The sequence below is a fragment of the Macaca mulatta genome, chromosome 19 (genome assembly GCF_049350105.2).
Source record: "Macaca mulatta isolate MMU2019108-1 chromosome 19, T2T-MMU8v2.0, whole genome shotgun sequence".
Taxonomy (NCBI): Eukaryota; Metazoa; Chordata; class Mammalia; order Primates; family Cercopithecidae; genus Macaca; species Macaca mulatta.
This window is the reverse complement of record NC_133424.1, coordinates 17946678-17965981: the sequence shown is the minus strand read 5'-3', so window position 1 is coordinate 17965981 and position 19304 is coordinate 17946678. Positions and strand designations below refer to the sequence as shown.

The following is a 19304-nucleotide window of genomic DNA, read 5'->3' as shown; positions in this document are numbered from 1 at the left end:
TTCCTGATACCACACCTGACCCCCATGACTGTATCTCTCTGATCCACCCGACCTTCACTCCATTTCCCCGTATTTCCTTCTTTCCTGTTCCTCACCCTGATCACACTTGGTTTATCGATGGCAGTTCCATCAGGCCCAATCGCCACACACCAGCAAAGGCAGGCTATGCTATAATATCTTCCACATCTATCATTGAGGCTACTGCTCTGCCCCCTCCACTACCTCTCAGCAAGCCAAACTCATTGCCTTAATTCGGGCCCTCGCTCTTGTAAAGGGACTATGTGTCAATATTTATACTGACCCCATATCCTGCACCACCATGCTGTTTTATGAGCTGAAAGGTTTCCTCACTATGCAAGGGTCCTCCATCATTAATGCCCCTTTAATAAAAACTCTTCTCAAGGCCGCTTTACTTCCAAACGAAGCTGGAGTCATTCACTGCAAGGGCCATCGAAAGGCATCAGATCCCATCACTCAGGACAGCGCTTATGCTGATAAGGTAGCTAAAAAAGCAGCTAACGTTCCAACTTCTATCACTCACGGCCAGTTTTTCTCCTTCTCATCTGGTCACTTCCACCTACTCCCCCACTGAAACTTCCACCTGTCAATCTCTTCCCACACAAGGCAAATAGTTCTTGTACCAAGGAAAATATCTCCTTCCAGCCTCACAGGCCCATTCTATTATGTCGTCATTTCATAACCTCTTCCATGTAGGTTACAAGCCGCTAGCCCGCCTCTTAGAACCTCTCATTTCCTTTCCATTGTGGAAATCTACCCTCAAGGAAATCACTTCTCAGTGTTCCATCTGCTATTCTATCTACTCCTCCTCAGGGATTGTTCAGGCCCCCTCCCTTCCCTACACACCAAGCTCGGGGATTTGCCCCTGCCCAGGACTGGCAAATTGACTTTACTCACATGCCCCGAGTCAGGAAACTAAAATACCTCTTGGTCTGGGTAGACACTTTCACTGGATGGGTAGAGGCCTTTCCCACAGGGTCTGAGAAGGCCACCACAGTCATTTCTTCCCTTCTGTCAGAAAAAAATTCCTCGGTTTGGCTTTCCTGCCTCTATACAGTCCGATAACAGACCGGCCTTTACCAGTCAAATCACCCAAGCAGTTTCTCAGGAGCTTGGTATTCAGTGGTGCCTGATTTTACCTCAAACTGCCACCGTTAAGTCTCTCTTTAAGTGGAGAGAAGATCTTCAGTGACAAAATACCCTCCGATACTTTCACCCTGATGAAGTCCTATTCCTTACTTTTATACTCACTCTTATTCTTGTTCCTGTTCTTACGCCACCCTCTACCTCTCCCCAGCAATCTCCACCACACACTGTCAATCTCACTCTCTCCTAGCCGTTTCTAATCCTTCTTTAACAAACAATTGCTGGCTTTGCATTTCTCTTTCCTCCAAAATCGACCAGGCCCTGACTTACTCACTGCTTAAAAATAAAATAAAATAAAATAAAAAGGTGGGGGGGGACTCTGTATATTTTTAAATTAAGAGTGTCATTTTTACCTTAATCAATCTGGTCTGGTATATGACAACATAAAAAAACTCAAGAATAGAGCCCAAAAACTCCCCAACCAAACAAATAATTACGCTGAACCCCCTTTGACACTCTGTAATTGAATGTCCTGGGTACTCCCAATTCTTAGTCCTTTAATACCTGTTTTTCTCCTCTTATTCGGACCTTGTGTCTTCCTTTTAGTTTCTCAGTTGATACAAAACTGCATCCAGGCCATCACCAATCAGTCTATACAACAAATGCTCCTTCTAACAACCCCCAATATCATCCCTTACCCCAAAATCTTCCTTCAACTTAATCTCTCCCACTCTAGGTTCCCACGCCGCCCCTAATCCTGCTCGAAGCAGCCCTGAGAAACATCACCCATTATCTCTCCATACCACCCCCAAAATTTTTCGCCGCTCCAGCACTTCACTATTTTGTTTTGCTTTTCTTATTAATATAAGACAGGAATGTCAGACCTCTGAGCCCAAGCTAAGTCATCATATCCCTTGTGACCTGCACGTGTACATCCAGATGGCCTGAAGCCACTGAAGATCCACAAAAGAAGTGAAAATAGCCTTAACTGATGACATTCCACCATTGTGATTTGTTTCTGCCCCATCCTAACTGATCAATGTACTTTGTAATCTCCCCCACCCTTAAGAAGGTTCTTTGTAATTTTCCCAACCCTTGAGAATGTACTTTGTGAGATCCACCCCATGCCCACAAAACATTGCTCCTAACTCCACCGCCTATCCCCAAACCTATAAGAACTAATGCGAATCCACCACCCTTTGCTGACTCTTTTCGGACTCAGCCCGCCTGCACCCAGGTGAAATAAACAGCCATGTTGCTCACACAAAGCCTGTTTGGTGGTCTCTTCACACAGACGTGTGAGACAATATATCATCATATCTATGATCTATATCTAGTGTAACTATTCTTATTTAATATATTTTCTTTATTATACTGGAACAGCTCGTGCCCTCGGTCTCCTGCCTCAGCACCTGGGTGACTTACCGCCCACAACACAAAGCCGGTTTGGTGGTCTCTTCACATGGACGCAAGTGAAAGAAAACAGGACACTAAAGCGAAGAGGGAGGCTCCTACCCCTCATGCTCAGTTGAATCTGGCTCTTTTTACACTAAATTTCTTTCTTTCTATTTTTTTTTCTGAGATGGAGTCTTGCTCTGTCGCCCAGGCTGGGGTGCAGTGGCACCATCTCAGCTCACTGCAACCTCCGCCTCCCAGGTTCAAGAAATTGTCTGCCTCAGCCTCCTGAGTAGCTGGGATTATAAGCACCTGCCACCACCTGGCTAATGTTTAGCCACCTGCCTGGCTAATCTTTTTGTATTTTTAGTAGAGCCAGGGTTTCACCATCTTGGCCAGGCTGGTCTTGTACTCCTGACCTCGGGATCCACCCACCCCAGCCTCCCAAAGTGCTGGGATTACAGGCGTGAGCCACCGCGCCTGGCCTTTTTACGCTAAATTTCTTAAGCCTGGCAAGAAATCAACCTTTTACAGCAGCAGAACAACATTTCCCTGGAAGTAAATTTGATCCACAAAACGGAAAGCGGGTATGGTGGAAGGATGCGGAAACTGACAAATGGGAATTAGGCACTGTGGTAACATGGGGTAGGGGTTTTGCTTGTGTTTTCCTAGGAGAAGGACAATAACCCATGTGGGTTCCCTCCTGGCAACTGAAATTGCATTATAACTCCAAGGACGAAGTGAAGGGGGGCCAGCCCCTCCACACCGGTGGGTATTTCTCCAAGGACGAAGTGAAGGGGGTCAACCCCTCCACACCTGTGGGTATTTCTTCAAGGACGAAGTGAAGGGGGGCCAGCCCCTCCACACCTGTGGGTATTTCTCCAAGGATGAAGTGAAGGGGGCCAGCCCCTCCACACCTGTGGGCATTTCTCATCAGGTGGGACGAGAGACTCAGAAAAGAAATAAGACACAGAGACAAAGTATAGAGAAAGAACAGTGGGCCCAGGAGACCGGCACACTCAGCATACGGAGGACCCACGCTGGTGCCGGCCTCTGAGTTCCCTCAGTATTTATTGATCATTATTTTTACTATCTTAGTGAGTGGAGTGTAGCAGGACAACAGATGGGGAGAAGGTCAGCAGGGAAACATGTGAGCAAAGGAATCTGTATCATGAAAAAGTTCAAGGAAAGGTGCTGTGCCCGGATGTGCACGTAGGCTAGATTTATGTTTCTCTTTACCCAAACATCTCAGTGTAGCAAACAGTAACAGAGCAGTATCGCTGCCAGCAGATCTCGTCTCTAACCACAAGGTGGTTTTCTCCTGTGTCAGCATAGAACGAATGGGAATGGTGAGCTTTACACCAAGACATTCCATTCCCAGGGACAAGCAGGAGGCAGAGCCTTCCTCTTCTCTCAACGGCAAAGAGGCCTCCCTCTTTCACTTCTCCTCCTCAGCACAGAACCTTTATGGGTGTCGGGCTGGGGGAATGGTAAGCTCTTTCCTTTTCCATAAGGCCATATCTCAGGCTGTCTCAGTGGGAGGGGAAACCTTGGACAATACCCAGGCTTTCTTGGGCAGAGGTCCCTGCGATCTTCCGCAGTGCATCGTGTCCCTGGATACTCGAGACTGGAGAATGGCGATGACTTTTACCAGGCATACTGCCTGCAAGCATGTTGTCAACAAGGCACATCCTCCACAGCCCTAAATCCATTAAACTTTGATTCAATACAGCACATGTTTCTGTGAGCACAGGGTTGGGGCTAAAGTTACAGGTTAACAGCATCTCAAAGCAGAAACAATTTTTCTTAGTACAGATCAAAATGGAGTTTCTTACGTCTTCCTTTTCTACATAGACACAGTAACAATCTGATCATCACTTTCTTTTCCCCATAATGAAGAGCTCTCGGAAACAAAAGGCAAAGAGCCGTCAGAAATCGAAGGGCAAGGTTTGCCTCCTGACACATAAATTGCATGACCTCAACATTACAACAAAATCTTGCCGTGTGGCCTACCATAAGGAATTCTGAAAACGACGGGTAATATAATTCTGGCTGCCTTTGGGGTGGTCAGTGCAGTGGTAAGTATACCAGCGGTGGGGGCAACTGAAAATTGTACCTACTGGGCATATGTTCCTTTTCCCCCTTTAATTCGGTCCGTCTCCTGGATGGACTGCTTAGTGGAAGTTTACACTGATAATAGTGCATTCGTGCCAGTCCCTAATGATGACACGTTTCCAGCTTACCAGAAGAAGGTATGCACTTTAATTTGTCAGTTGGCTACAAATATCCACCACTGTGCATTGGAATGTTGCCTGGCTGCTTAGTTTATTCTTATCAGAATTGGATGTGGACCGTACCATCCTCTAGTAATGATTCTTATCAACTACATAATGTGTTCAGCAGCAATTCTTTTCAACTTATGACTGTTAAACTTAATCCACATGAGGAATGGAGGGTTCCTGTCACTACTAAAAGCAATATAACAAAAGGACTGTCAGATTGCTCAAAGGAACCTACAAAGGGACCTTTCCTAGTGAATTCAATTGTATGGAATGATTGTAATGCTCCCAAGGCCATAGTGTTCCAAAGTCTAGCTACGTCTCGCTTCCCAAAATGCTGAGATTACAGGCATGCACCACCACGCCGGCCCCTCTCTTCTTATAACAACATCAGTCATTGGATTTAGGGCCCACTCAGAAAATCCAGGATGATGTCATCTCAAGATCCTTAACTAAGTAACACCTGCAAAGACTCCTTCTTCCAAACAAGGTCCCATTAACAGATTCCGGGGGTGAGGGCATGGATTTACCTTTTTGGGGAGACCCTGCTGTAGTTCAACCCACTATAGCAGGAGGAAAGATGAGAGCTATAGTTCTCAACAGAAGCCATAAGGACTGCAAAGATGAAAGTGTTTACCTCCTAGTCCTCTATAGACAAGAGGCGCAGAGCCCCGGGCTAGAGCTTTCTTTCTTTCTTTCTCTCTCTCTTTCTCTTCCTTCCTTCCTTCCTGCCCGCCCTTTCTTTCTCTTTCCTTCTTTTCTTTCTTTCTTTCTTTCTCTTTCTTTCTTTCTTTCCTTTCCTTTTTTTTTTTTTTTTTTTTTTTTGAGACAGAGTCTCACTCTGTCACCAGGCTGGAGTGCAATGGTGTGATCTCGGCTCATTGCAACCTCCTCCTCCCGGGTTCAAGCGATTCTCCTGCCTCAACCTCCCAAGTAGCTGGGACTACAGGCATGCGCCACCATGCCTAGCTAATTTTTGTATTTTTAGTAGAGACAGGGTTTCACCATGTTGGCCAGGATGGTCTCGATCTCTTGACCTCGTGATCCACCTGCCTTGGCCTCCCAAAGTGTTGGGATTACAGGCGTGAGCCGCCGCGCCCGGCCCCTTCTTTCTTTTTATAATTGAGACAGGGTCTCACTCCGTGGCCAAGGCTGGAGTACAGCGGTGCGATCCCAGCTCACTGCAGCCTTGACCTCCTGGGCTCGGGAGGGAGAGCCTCCCATTCCAGCCTCCCAAACAGCTGGGACCATAGGCGCGTGCCACCATACCTGGCTAATTTTTGTAGAGACAGGGTTTTGCCACATTGCCTAGGCTGGTCTCGAACTCCTGGGGTCAAGCAATCTTCCTGCCTCGGCCTGCCAAATTGCTGCAATTACAGGCATGAGCATGAGCCACTGTGCCATACCTAGATCTGCTTTTATTTATTTATTTATTTATTTATTTATTTATTTATTTAGACAGGGTCTCACTCTACTGCCTGGCGGTTGGAGTGCAGTGGCATGCTCTCAGCTCCCCCACATCCTTGACCTCTCAGGCTCAAGTGATCCTCCAGCCTCAGCACCCTCGAGTAGCTGGAGCTACAGGTGCACCACAATGCCCAGATAATTTTTGTATTTTTTTTTTTGTAGAGACGGGGTTTTGCTATGTAGCCCAGGCTACTCTCGAACTCCTGAGCTCAAGAGATCCGTCCGCCTCAGCTTCCCAAAGTGCTGGGATTACAGGCGTGAGCAAAGTCACTCCACCTAGATCGGTTTTCTTACATGGGGTCCCAACACAGAGTTGCAAGAGTAAAATGAGAGGCAGAAGGAAACTAAAGATACTCTCCAGGCCAGGCACATTGCACTTGTAATCCCAGCGCTTTGGGAGGCTAAGGTGGGAGGATCGCTTAAGACCAGAAGTTCCAGACCAGCATGGGCAAAAGAGTGAGACCCGACCTCTACAAAACATTTTAAAACTAGATGGGCATGCTGGCATGCACCGTAGTCCCATCTACTCAGGAGGCTGAGGCGGGAGGATCCCATGAGTCCAGGAGGTCAAGACTACAGTGAGCTATGATTGCACTACTGCACTTCAGCCTGAGTGATAGAGTGAGACCCTGTCTCTGAAAAATAAAATCAAATGAAGATATCTTTGGAACTCACACATTCCATCACATTCTATTTTATTTATTTATTTTTGAGACGGAGTCATGCTCTGTCTCCCAGGCTGGAGTGCAATGGCCGATCACAGCTCACTGCAGTCTCTGCCTCCCGAGTTCAAGTGATTCTCCTGCTTCAGCCTCCTGAGTAGCTGGGATTACAGGTGTGCACCATCACGCCCAGATAATTTTTGTATTTTTAGTAGAGACAGGGTTTCATTGTTGTCTAGGCTGGTCTCGAACTCCTGACCTCAAGTGATCCACCCTCCTCGGCCTCCAAAAGTGCTGGGATTACAGGCTGAGCCACCGCACCCAGCCCATTCCATCACATTTGATACGTCACAGCAAGTCATGAAACCTACCTGGATTCGAGGGGAGCAGAACTAATCTCTACCCTTTAACAGGGTTGGAGTTGGAGATGCATAATATAATGGCCATGACTTTCAACCTTCTACACCTACACATCTACAATCTTAAGGTGTCGGTGATCCAGACAGAATTCAGGAGGATGGAGAAAAAAAAAAATACAAGGTCATTTTCAGTAGCTGCTGCTGCTGCTTCTTTTTTTTTTTTTTTCTTTTTTGTTTTTTTTGAGATGGAGTCTCACTCTCTCACCCAGGCTGGAGTGCAGAGGCGTGATCTCGGCTCACTGCAAGCTCCGCCTCTCAGGCTCACGCCATTCTCCTGCCTCAGCCTCCCAAGTAGCTGGGACTACAGGCGCCCGCCACCATGCCTGGCTAATTTTTTTTGTATTTTTAGTAGAGACGGGGTTTCACCATGTTAGCTAAGATGGTCTCGATCTCCTGACCTCGTGATCCACCCACCTCAGCTTCCCAAAGTGCTAGGATTACAGGCGTGAGCCACCGCGCCTGTCCCGCCTTTTTTGGTTTGGTTTGGTTTGGTTTGGTTTGGTTTGGTTTTTTAGAGACAGAGTCTGGCTCTATCGCCCAGGCTGGAGTGCAATGGCGTGATCTCAGCTCACTGCAACCTCTGCCTCCCAGGTTTAAGCGATTCTCCTGCCTCAGCCTCCTGAGTACCTGGGATTACAGGCGTGCGCTACCACACCAGGCTAATTTTTGTATTTTTTAGCGGAGATGGGGTTTCACTATACGTTGGCCAGGCAGGTCTTGAACTCCTGACTTCAGATGATCCTCCTGCCTCGGCCTCCCAAAGTGCTGGAATTACAGGCTTGAGCCACTGTGCCCAGCCCATTTCATTAGCCTCTAACTGGAATTCATCAGGTCCTCTCACTGTGAATGCAGACGCTGGCTAGCCCCGGAACTTTGTCACCTGTGGAAATCAAAGATAACTTCATATCACATCCTGATTATAGGAGACACCCTAAAATATCACAGATGCTCACCCTAACTTAGACCTTGAAGTAATTAGTGGAGTCCATGTGAATCAATGTGACTTAATATATTTATGAAAAGGTGTGGCCAGTCGCATGCTCATGCCTGTTATCCCAGCACTTTGGGAGGCCGAGGCTGGAGGATTGCTTGAGCCCAGGATTTGGAGGCCAGCCTGGGCAATATGGCAAAACCCCATCTCTACTAAAAATACAAAAAATTAGCCAGACGTGGTGGCACGCAACTCTAGTGCCACTAACACGAACGCTGAAATAGAAGGATCACTCGAGCCTTGGAGATCAAGGCTGCAGTGAGCCATAACCACACCACTGCACTCCAGCCTGGGTGCCTTGACAGTGTGAGACCCGGTCTCAAAAAATATACATACAAAAAAGTCAGATATTTAAATTTTTATTTTTATTTATTTATTTTGGAGACAGAGTTTCGCTCTATCTCCCAGATTGGAGTGCAGTGGAACGATCTCGTCTCACTGCAGCCTCTGCCTCCTGGGTTCAAGCGGTTCTCCTCCCTTAGGCTTCCAAGTAGCTGGGATTACAGGCATGCATCACCATGCCCGGCTAATTTTTGCTTTTTTTTTTTTTTTTTTTTTAATTTGAGATGTAGTCTTGCTCTGTTGCCCAGGTTGGATGGAGCGCAGTGGTACGACCTCGGCTCACTGCAACCTCCGCCTCCCAGGCTTAAGCAATTCTCCTGCCTCAGCCTCCCAAGTAGCTGGGATTACAGGTGCCCGCCACCACGCCTGGCTAATTTTTGTATTTTTAATAGAGATGGGGTTTCACCATGTTGGCCATGATGGTCTCAAACTCCTGACCTCAGGTGATCCGCCCGCCTCAGCCTCCCAAAGCACTGGGATTACAGGCGTGAGCCACCGTGCCAGGCCTAATTTTTGCATTTTTAGTAGAGATGGGGTTTTGCCATGTTGGCCAGACTGGTCTCAAACCCCTGACCTCAGGTGACCCACCTGCCTTGACCTCCCAAAGTTTTGGGATTATAGGCGTGAGCTGCCGTGCCCAGCCTATTTTGTATTTTTAGACACTAGGCTCTGTCACCCAGGATGGAGTGCAGTGGTGCAGTCATTGCAGCCTCAACCTCCCAGGCTCAAGTGATCTCAACTAAGTAGCTGGGACTACAGGCTCATGACAACACCATGCCCAGCTAAGTTTTTAATTTTTTGTAGAGATGGGGTCTCACACTGTTGCCCAGGCTGGTCTCAAACTCCTGGTCTCAGGTGATCCTCCTGCCTCAGCCTCCCAAAGTGCTGAGATTGCAGGCGTGAGTCACTATCTGCTACATGTGGTTTTTTTTTGTTTTTCTTTCTTTTTTTTTTTTTTTTTTTTTGAGATGGAGTCTCACTCTGTCACCTAGGCTGGAGTGCAATCAGCTCACTCTAACGTCCGCCTCCTAGCTTCAAGCGATTCTCCTGCCTCAGCCTCTCGAGTAGCTGGGATTACAGGTGCCCACCACCACGTCTGGCTAAATTTTGTAATTTTAGTAGAGACAGGGTTTCACCATGTTGGCCTGGCTGGTCTCGAACTCCTGACTTCAGATGATCCTCCCACCTCTGCCTCTCAAAGTGCTGGGATCACAGGCATGAGCCACCGCACCCGTCTGTTCCGTGTTTTCTTAATGCGTTCATTTGCAGCTCTCTCCTGAGAAGGGCCACACAGAGAGCCCTGCCCCCTGCCCTTAGAGGCCCCTCAGGTCAAGGTTTAGGCAGATTAGTGAAGTCCTAAGCTGGCTTCCTGAAGATTTCTATTTCTGGGAGAGGAGCCAGTCTGCAGAGCGGGGACCACACGCCGCGCTGTTCCCAGCACCCAGCCCAGGTTACCATGGCCTCCCTGTTTTCTGGCCGCATCCTGATCTGCAACAACAACGACCAGGACGAGCTGGACACGGAGGCCGAGGTCAGCCGCAGGTTGGAGAACCGGCTGGTGCTGCTGTTCTTTGGCGCCGGGGCTTGTCCTCAGTGCCAGGCCTTCGTGCCCATCCTCAAGGACTTCTTCGTGCGGCTCACAGATGAGTTCTATGTGCTGAGGGCAGCGCAGCTGGCCCTGGTGTACGTGTCCCAGGACTCCACGGAGGAGCAGCAAGACCTGTTCCTCAAGGACATGCCAAAGAAGTGGCTTTTCCTGCCCTTTGAGGATGAACTGAGGAGGTGAGGAGGGGCAGGGAGGGCTTCCTGGAGGAGGGGGCATGTTTGCTGAAAGTGAAGCATCCATTCTAATTAGAGTGAATGAGCAGCCCCTGTGTTCCAGTCCATATACTGGGAACTAGGGGTACAGAGAGGGGTGCCCAATTCCACATGCCAGCTTCCATGCCACCCCAGGGAGCTTAGAGCCCAGTGAGAGGAACAGATGCAAAAGAGACACTCAACTATGTAATAGCAAGGCCAAGCGTGGTGGCTTACCCCTGTAATCCCAGGACTTTGGCAGGCGGAGGCGGGCAAATTACCTGAGATCGGGAGTTCGAGACCAGCCTGATCAACATGGTGAAACCCTGTCTTTACTGAAAATACAAAAATTAGCCAGGCATGGTGGTGGGCACCTGTAATCCCAGCTGCTTGGGAGGCTGAGAAAGGAGAACCGTTTGAACCTGGGAGGCAGATGCTGCAGGGAGCCGAGATCACGCCACTGCCCTCCAGCCTGGGCGACAGAGGGAGACTCTGTCTAAAAAAAACAAAAAACAAATACATAACAGCGAACTGCAGTAGTGCTCAGAGGACAAAGCTAGGCCACAAAGTGGAAATACAGTGAGGGAAACCTTGGTGAGGTTCCGGGGTCAGAGGATGCTTCCCTGAGGAAGTGACTTTAAAGAGAGACCCCTAGCTGGGCGTGGTGGCTCGTGCCTGTAGTCCCAGCCACTTGGGAGGCTGTGGTAAGAAGATAACTGGAGCCTGGAGTTTGAGGCTGCAGTGAGCTTTGATCGCACCACTGCACTCCAGCCAGGGCAATACAGCTAGACCCTGTCTCTTAAAAAAGTAAGGCCAGGCACGGTGGCTCACGCCTGTAAACCTAACACTTTGGGACGCCGAGGTGAGCAGATCACCTGAGGTCAGGAGTTCGAGACCAGCCTGACCAATACGGCAAAACCCCGTCTCTACTAAAAATACAAAAATTAGCCAGGCCTGGTGGCGCACACCTGTGGTCCCAGCTACTCGGGAGGCTGAGGCAGGAGAATCGCTTGAATCCAGGAGGCGGAAGTTGCAGTGATCCGAGATGGTGCCACTGCACTCCGGCCTGGGCAACAGAGTGAGACCGTATCTCAAAACTAAAAATAAAAAATGAAAAATGTAATAAATAAATAAAATATAGGGAGACTCCAAGGAGAAGAAAGATAGGAGGATGGAGAGTGAGGAAATGGAGGGGTTCCAGGCAGAGGGCACAGCAGAAAGGCTTGGAGGCTGTCAGAGAAAGAATGACCAGTTCAGGGAGACTGTAATTCCGGAGAGGATTGAATTTACGATGTTATTGTTACCGCCCACGCATTTGTCATAATCTTCTTAAGGTGTGACAGGTCTGTGGTGCAGAGCCACCTTAACGAGTATAGACATGATCCTCAGGGTAGCAGGGAGCCATGGTGGACATTAGAACTGAGGGAGAGGTAGTTGGATTCAAGCTTTGTAAGGAGATGTCCAGCCAGGCATGGTGGCTGACACCTGCAATCCCAGCACTTTTGGAGGCTGAGGCAGGAGGATTGCTTGAGGCTGGGAGTTGAAGACCAGCCTGGGCAACACGGCAAGACACCACCACCCCCATCTCTAAAATTATAAAAAGAAAAATTATGAAAGGTGGCCTGGCGCAGTGGCTTATGCCTGTAATCCCAGCACTTTGGGAGACCGAGGTGGGTGGAACACCTGAGGTCAGGAGTTCAAGACCAACCTGGCCAACATGGCAAAACCCCATCTCTACTAAAGACACAAAAATTAGCCGGACGCGGTGGTGGGTATCTGAAGTCCCAGCTACATAGGAGGCTGAAGCACGAGAATCGCTTGAATCCGGGAGGCAGAGGGTGCAGTGAGCCAAGATCGTGCCACTGCACTCCAGCCTGAGCAACAGAGCGAGACTGTCTCAAAAAACAGAAAAAATTTTAAAAGATCCTCTTAAAAAAAATTACAAAAGGAGCTGCCCAGTAAACAGTATTATAGTTTGACTTTTTATTATGAAGAAATGTTCACACATAGCAAAAAGTTGAAAGAAGTGTACAATGAAACCCACCACAATTATTAACATTTTGCCATATTCACTTTGTCCACACACGTGTATAGTTTGTGCTAAACGATTTGAAAGTGACTTGCAGACTTCATGACATTTTCCGAATGTCATGCCTTTTGTTACTCAACAAGTTGGAAGTTTCTGGTCATCAGAGTTTGGACATCATCAGAGTTTGGACACTGAATCCTGCCCACTGCCCTCGGCAGCTAAGGAGATTCCTCCACGACGCTAGCAACATTTCCTTCCCTGAGGCAGAGACACCAGCTGCAGACAAATGCTCATCTTGCCTGAGACAGGGTCCTCTCAACAAAACATTCACCCAGACTAGTATGTTATCTGGGCATTTCCCATTCCACAGCCCCCATAGATGGGACGTCCAGTTAAATGAAATTTCAGGCTGGGTGCGGTGGCTCATGCCTATAATCCCAGTGCTTCGGGAGGCAGAGGTGGAAGGATCACTTGAGGCCAGGAGTTCAAAACTAGCCTAAGCAACATAGCAAGACCATATCTTTACAAAAACTTTTTAAAAAAATTAGTCAGGTGTGGTGGTTCGAGCCTGTAGTCCCAGCTACTCAGGAGGCTGAGGCTGCAGGATCACCTGAGCCCAGGAGTTTGAAGTTAGCACAATCTATGATCCCACCATTGCACTCTAGCCTGGGTGACAGATGGAGGCGCTCTCTCTAAAAAAAAAAAAAAGAAAAAAAATGAGATAAACAATAAATAATCTTTCTTTTAGTATAAGTATGTCCCATACATTTGGATATACTTATACTAAAAGATTATTCATTATTTATTCGAAATTCAAATTTAACTAGTGTGTGTATGTATATGTATAATAGAGAGAGATGGGTTCTCGTTATGTTCCCCAAGCTGGTCTCAAACCCTTGGGCTCAAGCAGTCCTCCCACCTCGGCCTCCCAAAGTGCTGGGATTACAGGGGTGAGCCACTGTACCTAGCCTCAACTTTTTATTTTTATTTTTTTAAGAGAGGGAGTGTCCTATATTTTTAATTGCTAAACCTGGCAATCTACTCAGGGGATTTTATAAGTATCATGGGTTCTCTTTGTGGCAGTCTGGAAAAGGGCCACGGAAGGATGCAGCAGGCTGAAATTAAGAACCGTTAGCTATGGCCGGGCGCAGTGGCTTATGCCTGTAATCCCAGCATTTTGGGAGACCAAGGCAGGCGGATCACTGGAGGTGAGGAGTTCGAGACCAGTCTGGACAACATGGTGAAACCTCATCTCTACTAAAAACACAAAAATTGGCCGGGCGCGGTGGCTCACGCCTGTAATGCCAGCACTTCGGGAGGCCGAGGTAGGTGGATCACGAGGTCAGGAGATCGAGACCATCCTGGCTAACACGGTGAAACCCCATCTCTACTAAAAATACAAAAAAATCAGCCGGGCGTAGTGGCAGGCGCCTGTAGTCCCAGCTCTTTGGGAGGCTGAGGCAGGAGAATGGCGTGAACTCGGGAGGCGGAGCTTGCAGTGAGCCCAGATCGCGCCACCGCACTCCAGCCTGGGAGACTGAGCAAGACTCCGTCTCAAAAAAAAAAAAAAGAAAAAAAACCACACACACACACAAATTAACTGATTGTGGTGGCACACTCCTGTAGTCCCAGCTACTCAGGAGCCTGAAGCAGGAGAATCGCTTGAACGCAGGAGGCAGAGGTTACAGTGAGCCAAGATCATGCCACTGCATTCCAGCCTCAGCAACACAGCAAGACTCTGTCTTTTTTAATTTTATTTTTTATTTTTTATTTTTTTGAGACGGAGTCTCGCTCTGCTGCCCAGGCTGGAGTGCAGTGGCGGGATCTCAGTTCACTGCAAGCTCCCCTTCCCGGGTTCACGCCATTCTCCTGCCTCAGCCTCCGGAGTAGCTGGGACTACAGGCGCCGCCACCACACCCAGCTAGTTAAGACTCTGTCTTAAACAAACAAACAAAAAAAGCCGGGCGTGGTGGCTCATGCCTGTAATCCCAGGGAGGCCGCTTTGTGTTGGCACTCACCTGTATTCCCAGCTACTTGGGAGCCTGAGGCAGGAGAGTTGCTTCAACCTAGGAGGCAGAGGTTGCAGTGAGATCGCGCCATTGCACTCCAGCCTGGGCAACAAGACCGAAACTCCATCTCAAAAAATAAAAATTAAAAAATAGGCTGCGCGTGGTGGCTCATGCCTGTAATTTCAGCACTTTAGGAGGCCAAGCCAGGTGGATCACCTGAGGTCAAGAGTTCAAGACCAGGTTGGCCAACATGGTGAAACCCCATCTCTACTAAAAATACAAAAATTAGCCTGGTGTGGTAGCAGACGCCTGTAATCCCAGATACTTGGGATGCTGAGGCAGAAGAATCACTTGGACCGGGGAGGCAGAGGTTGCAGTGAGCCGAGATTACGGCCATTGCACTCCAGCCTGGGCGGCAGAGCGAGACTCTGTCTCAAAAAAATAATTAAATAGGCTGGGCGCAGTGGCTCAAGCCTGTAATCCCAGCACTTTGGGAGGCAGAGACGGGCGGATCACGAGGTCAGGAGATCAAGACCATCCTGGCTAACATGGTGAAACTCTGTCTCTACTAAAAAATATAAAAAACTAGCTGGGCTTGGTGGCGGGCGCCTGTAGCCCCAGCTACTCGGGAGGCTGAGGCAGGAGAATGGCGTAAACCCGGGCGGTGGAGCTTGCAGTGACCTGAGATCCGGCCACTGCACTCCAGGCCGGGCGACAGAGCGAGACTCCGTCTCAAAAAATAAATAAATAAATAAATAAATAAATAAATAAATAAATAAATAAAATTTTGAAAAAATGAAAAATACATATAATTAATTATAAAATAAAAATAGGCCGGGCGCGGTGGCTCAAGCCTGTAATCCCAGCACTTTGGGAGGCCGAGACGGGCGGATCACGAGGTCAGGAGATCGAGACCATCCTGGCTAACACAATGAAACCCCGTCTCTACTAAAAATACAAAAAAAGGCCGGGCGCGGTGGCTCAAGCCTGTAATCCCAGCACTTTGGGAGGCCGAGACGGGCGGATCGCAAGGTCAGGAGATCGAGACCAGCCTGGCTAATACGGTGAAACCCCGTCTCTACTAAAAAATACAAAAAACTAGCTGGGTGAGGTGGCGGGCGCCTGTAGTCCCAGCTACTTGGGAGGCTGAGGCAGGAGAATGGTGTAAACCCGGGAGGCGGAGCTTGCAGTGAGCTGAGATCCGGCCACTGCACTCCAGCCTGGGTGGCAGAGCGAGACTCCGTCTCAAAAAAAAAAAAAAAAAAAAAACAAAAAAATTAGCCGGGCGAGGTGGCGGGCGCCTGTAGTCCCAGCTACTCGGGAGGCTGAGGCAGGAGAATGGCGTAAACCCGGGAGGCGGAGCTTGCAGTAAGCCGAGATAGCGCCACTGCACTCCAGCCTGGGCGACAGAGCGAGACTCCGTCTCAAAAAAAAAATAAAATAAAAAAATAAAAAATAAAAAATAAAAAAATAAAAATAAAGGACTGTGGGTTGAGCCTGGTGCCTGTAGTCCCAGCTACTTGGGAGGCTGAGACGGGAGGATCTCTTGAGCCCAGGAGTTCAAGGCCAGAAAAAAAAAACAAAACACAGAACTCTGGGCGTTGGGCCCAGTTTGGCAGCTGCCTCTACTCCAGGATGAGAGGGTGGAGGGTGCAGGATTTGGGCCTAGATGAGGGGTTTGGTCCAGGGTCTCCTAGGGGTGTGGAGAGCTTCCCATTGACTTCCCTTAAGACTTAGAACAAAGCTGAGGCTGGGCACAGTGGCTCATGCCTGTAATCCCAGCACTTTGGAAGGCTGAGGCAGGAGGATTGCATGAGCTCAGGAGTTTGGGACCAGCTCAGGCAACATAGTGAGACCCTGTCTCTACAAAACAATTTAAAAATTAGCCAGGCATGGTGTTACGAGCCTGTAGTCCAGCTGCTTGGAAGGCTGAGGCCAGAGGATTGCTTCAGCCTGGGAGGTTGAGGCTGCAGTGAGCTGTGATTGTACCAGTGCCTCCAGCCTGGGTGACAGAACAAGACGCTGTCTCAAAGAAAAAGAAAAAAAGAACAAAATTGATACTCCTTACTATGACCCTACATGGCCTGTGTGATCAGGTTTGTACCCCAATGACCATCCCACCCTCAGGGCCTTTGCATGTACTGTGCCTACTGCCTGGGTCACCTTTCCCCCAGTTCTCCAGCCCCCATCATCCCACAGATCTCAGCTCAGAGATTGCAGCTCGTCTCTCCTTGGAGAGATGCCCTCTAACCAGCAACCCCTTACCCTGCTTCATATCTCTCTATGATGTTTTTTGTTTTTGTTTTTGTTTTTGACAGTCTCGCTCTGCTGCCCAGGCTGGAGTGCAGTGGCACAATCTCAGCTCGCTGCAACCTTGGCCTCCCAGGTTCAAGCAATTTTTCTGCCTCAGCCTCCTGAGTAGCTGGGATTACAGGCACTCGCCATCACACCCAGCCGATTTTTTTTTTTTTTTTTTTTTGGAGACGGAGTCTCGCTCTGTCCCCCAGGCTGGAGTTCAGTGGCCAGATCTCAGCTCACTGCAAGCTCCACCTCCCAGGTTCACGCCATTCTCCTGCCTCAGCCTCCGGGAGTAGCTGGGACTACTGGCGCCCGCCACTGCGCCCGGCTAGTTTTTTGCATTTTTTAGTAGAGACAGGGTTTCACCGTGTTAGCCAGGATGGTCTCGATCTCCTGACCTCGTGATCCTCCCGTCTCGGCCTCCCAAAGTGCTGGGATTACAGGCGTGAGCCACCGCGCCCGGCCGTGATTTTTTTGTATTTCTAGCAGAGATGAGGTTTTACCATGTTGGCCAGGCTGGTCTCTAACTCATGACCTCTGGTGACCCACCCATCTCAGCCTCCCAAAGTGCTGAGATTACAGGCATGAGCCACCGCGCCGGCCAAGCAGGAGAAATTTTTAAAACCATACATGATGTTGGATGCTGAAAGGCACTTGGGAGAAAAACACTGCCTTGGGGTGTTATTTATTCTATTTTTGAGACAGGATCTGGCTCTGTCACCCAGGCTGGAGTGCAGTGATGCAATCATAGCTCACTGCAGCCTCGAAATCCTAGGCTCAAGCGATCCTTCTGTAGCAGAATGAGCCACAGACAAAACTCCTCAGACACCGGATTAAAGAAGGAAGAGGTTTTTCATTCCGCCGGCAGACTCGCGTCTTAAGAGCCAAGCTCCCTGAAGAAGAAATACGTGGCCTTTTTAAAGGCTTGCAACTTTAAGGGATCCATGTAAAAGGGTCATGATAAATCAAGCAAGTGTGGAAAACATGACGGGGGGCTACATGCATCAGCTAACAAAAAGTTTTACAGTGCTTTCTCATACAATGCCTGGAATTTACAGATAACACTAGTAGTTTTGGTCGGGGTTAATATTATTATTATTATTATTTTAACCACCAGGGCCAGGTGGTGGTGCCAAGGTCGTCTAGCTATTTATCTTACTTCTGTTTCTTTCCAACTTTTTGCTTTCTCCCCCTTCTCCTGTCTTATAAACTAAGGAACAGGGGAGACGGGGAAAAGCTGGGAAGGACAACAGGAGAAGTGGTGATCTCATTCTATTACTTCTACCTCGTCCTCCTGAGTACCTGGGACTACAGGAGCGCACTACCACGCCCTGCTTTACGTGTTTATTTATTTACTTATTTATTTATTTATTGGTAGAGACAGGGTCTTACTATGTTGTCCTTGTGTCTTGCAATGTGAGGTCTCCACACTACAGGGTCTTAGCCTGCAAATGTCTGAGGAGAGCGCTCCAAGCGCATGGCACAGCCAGCGCAAATGCCCCGAGGTTGGAGCGTGCCTGGGGTGCTGGAGACATAGCGCGAGGACCAAAGTGTCTGGCCCTGTTCCGATCCTGGTGTGCACCTACCCAGTGCCTGGCAAGAGACAGCGCACACAGAAGGCGCTGCCTAAGTACTGGGAGGAGGGATGCGGGGCTCTCTGGGTCAGCATCAGGGATGTGTATCCGTCCAGACTGACCTGCCCGCTCCGCAGGGACCTAGGGCGCCAGTTCTCCGTGGAGCGCCTGCCGGCGGTTGTGGTGCTCAAGCCGGACGGGGACGTGCTCACTCGCAACGGCGCCGACGAGATCCAGCGCCTGGGCACCGCCTGCTTTGCCAACTGGCAGGAGGCAGCCGAGGTGCTGGACCGCAACTTCCAGCTGCCAGAGGACCTGGAGGACCAGGAGCCACGGAGCCTTACCGAGTGCCTGCGCCGCCGCAAGTACCGCGTGGAAAAGGCGGCGCGAGGCGGTCGCGACCCCGGGGGAGGGGGTGGGGAGGAGGGCGGGGCCGGGGGGCTGTTCTGACCCCCTAGGGTGGAGGAGAGGCGTGGGGTTTGGTGATGAACCTCCACCCCGCACGCCTGTAATCCCAGCACTTGGGGAGGCCGAGGCAGGAAGATCGCTTGAGCCCAGGAGTTCGAGATCAGCCTGGGCAACAGAGTGAGACCCTGACTTTACGAAAATTAAAAATTAACCCGGTGTGGTGGCGCGCACCTGTGGCTTAGCTAGCCCGGAGGCTGAGGTGGGAGGATGGATTGAGTCCGGGAGGTCAAGGCTGCAGTGAACCGTGATCGCTCCACTTGCACACGGCACTCCAACCTGAGCGACAAAGGGAGACCCTGTTCCCAAAGAAACAAAAGGAAACCCTCCTCCCCCGCCCCCCCCCCGTAAGAGAGCGGGATGGGGGTGAGGGTGGGAGTGGGGGTGGGTGGGGCCACGGCGGAGAGCAGGGCCACGGGCGGCTGTTATGACCCGCCTAGGGTGGAGAAGTTGGGGTTTGGTGATGAACCCCT

General features: G+C 49.5%; 1 protein-coding gene and 1 long non-coding RNA gene across 2 annotated transcripts in view; one reads left to right on the top strand and one right to left on the bottom strand.

Moving 5' to 3' along the window:
* Positions 1-10058: 10058 nt before the first annotated feature.
* Positions 10059-19022, top strand: NXNL1 (nucleoredoxin like 1). The gene is made up of 2 exons (XM_001113624.5): positions 10059-10441; positions 18504-19022. Exons 1-2 carry the CDS (start codon positions 10116-10118, stop codon positions 18814-18816), a joined length of 639 nt encoding a protein of 212 aa, XP_001113624.2. The 5' UTR covers positions 10059-10115; the 3' UTR covers positions 18817-19022.
* Positions 12428-19304, bottom strand: part of LOC144336845 (uncharacterized) — a 14073-nt gene continuing 7196 nt past the window's right edge. Inside the window, exons 4-6 of the long non-coding RNA XR_013409209.1 lie at positions 19006-19110; positions 18489-18681; positions 12428-13177 (exon numbers count right to left, since the gene is read on the bottom strand). This is a non-coding gene — a long non-coding RNA (uncharacterized LOC144336845). The remainder of the gene's footprint in view (positions 13178-18488; positions 18682-19005; positions 19111-19304) is intronic.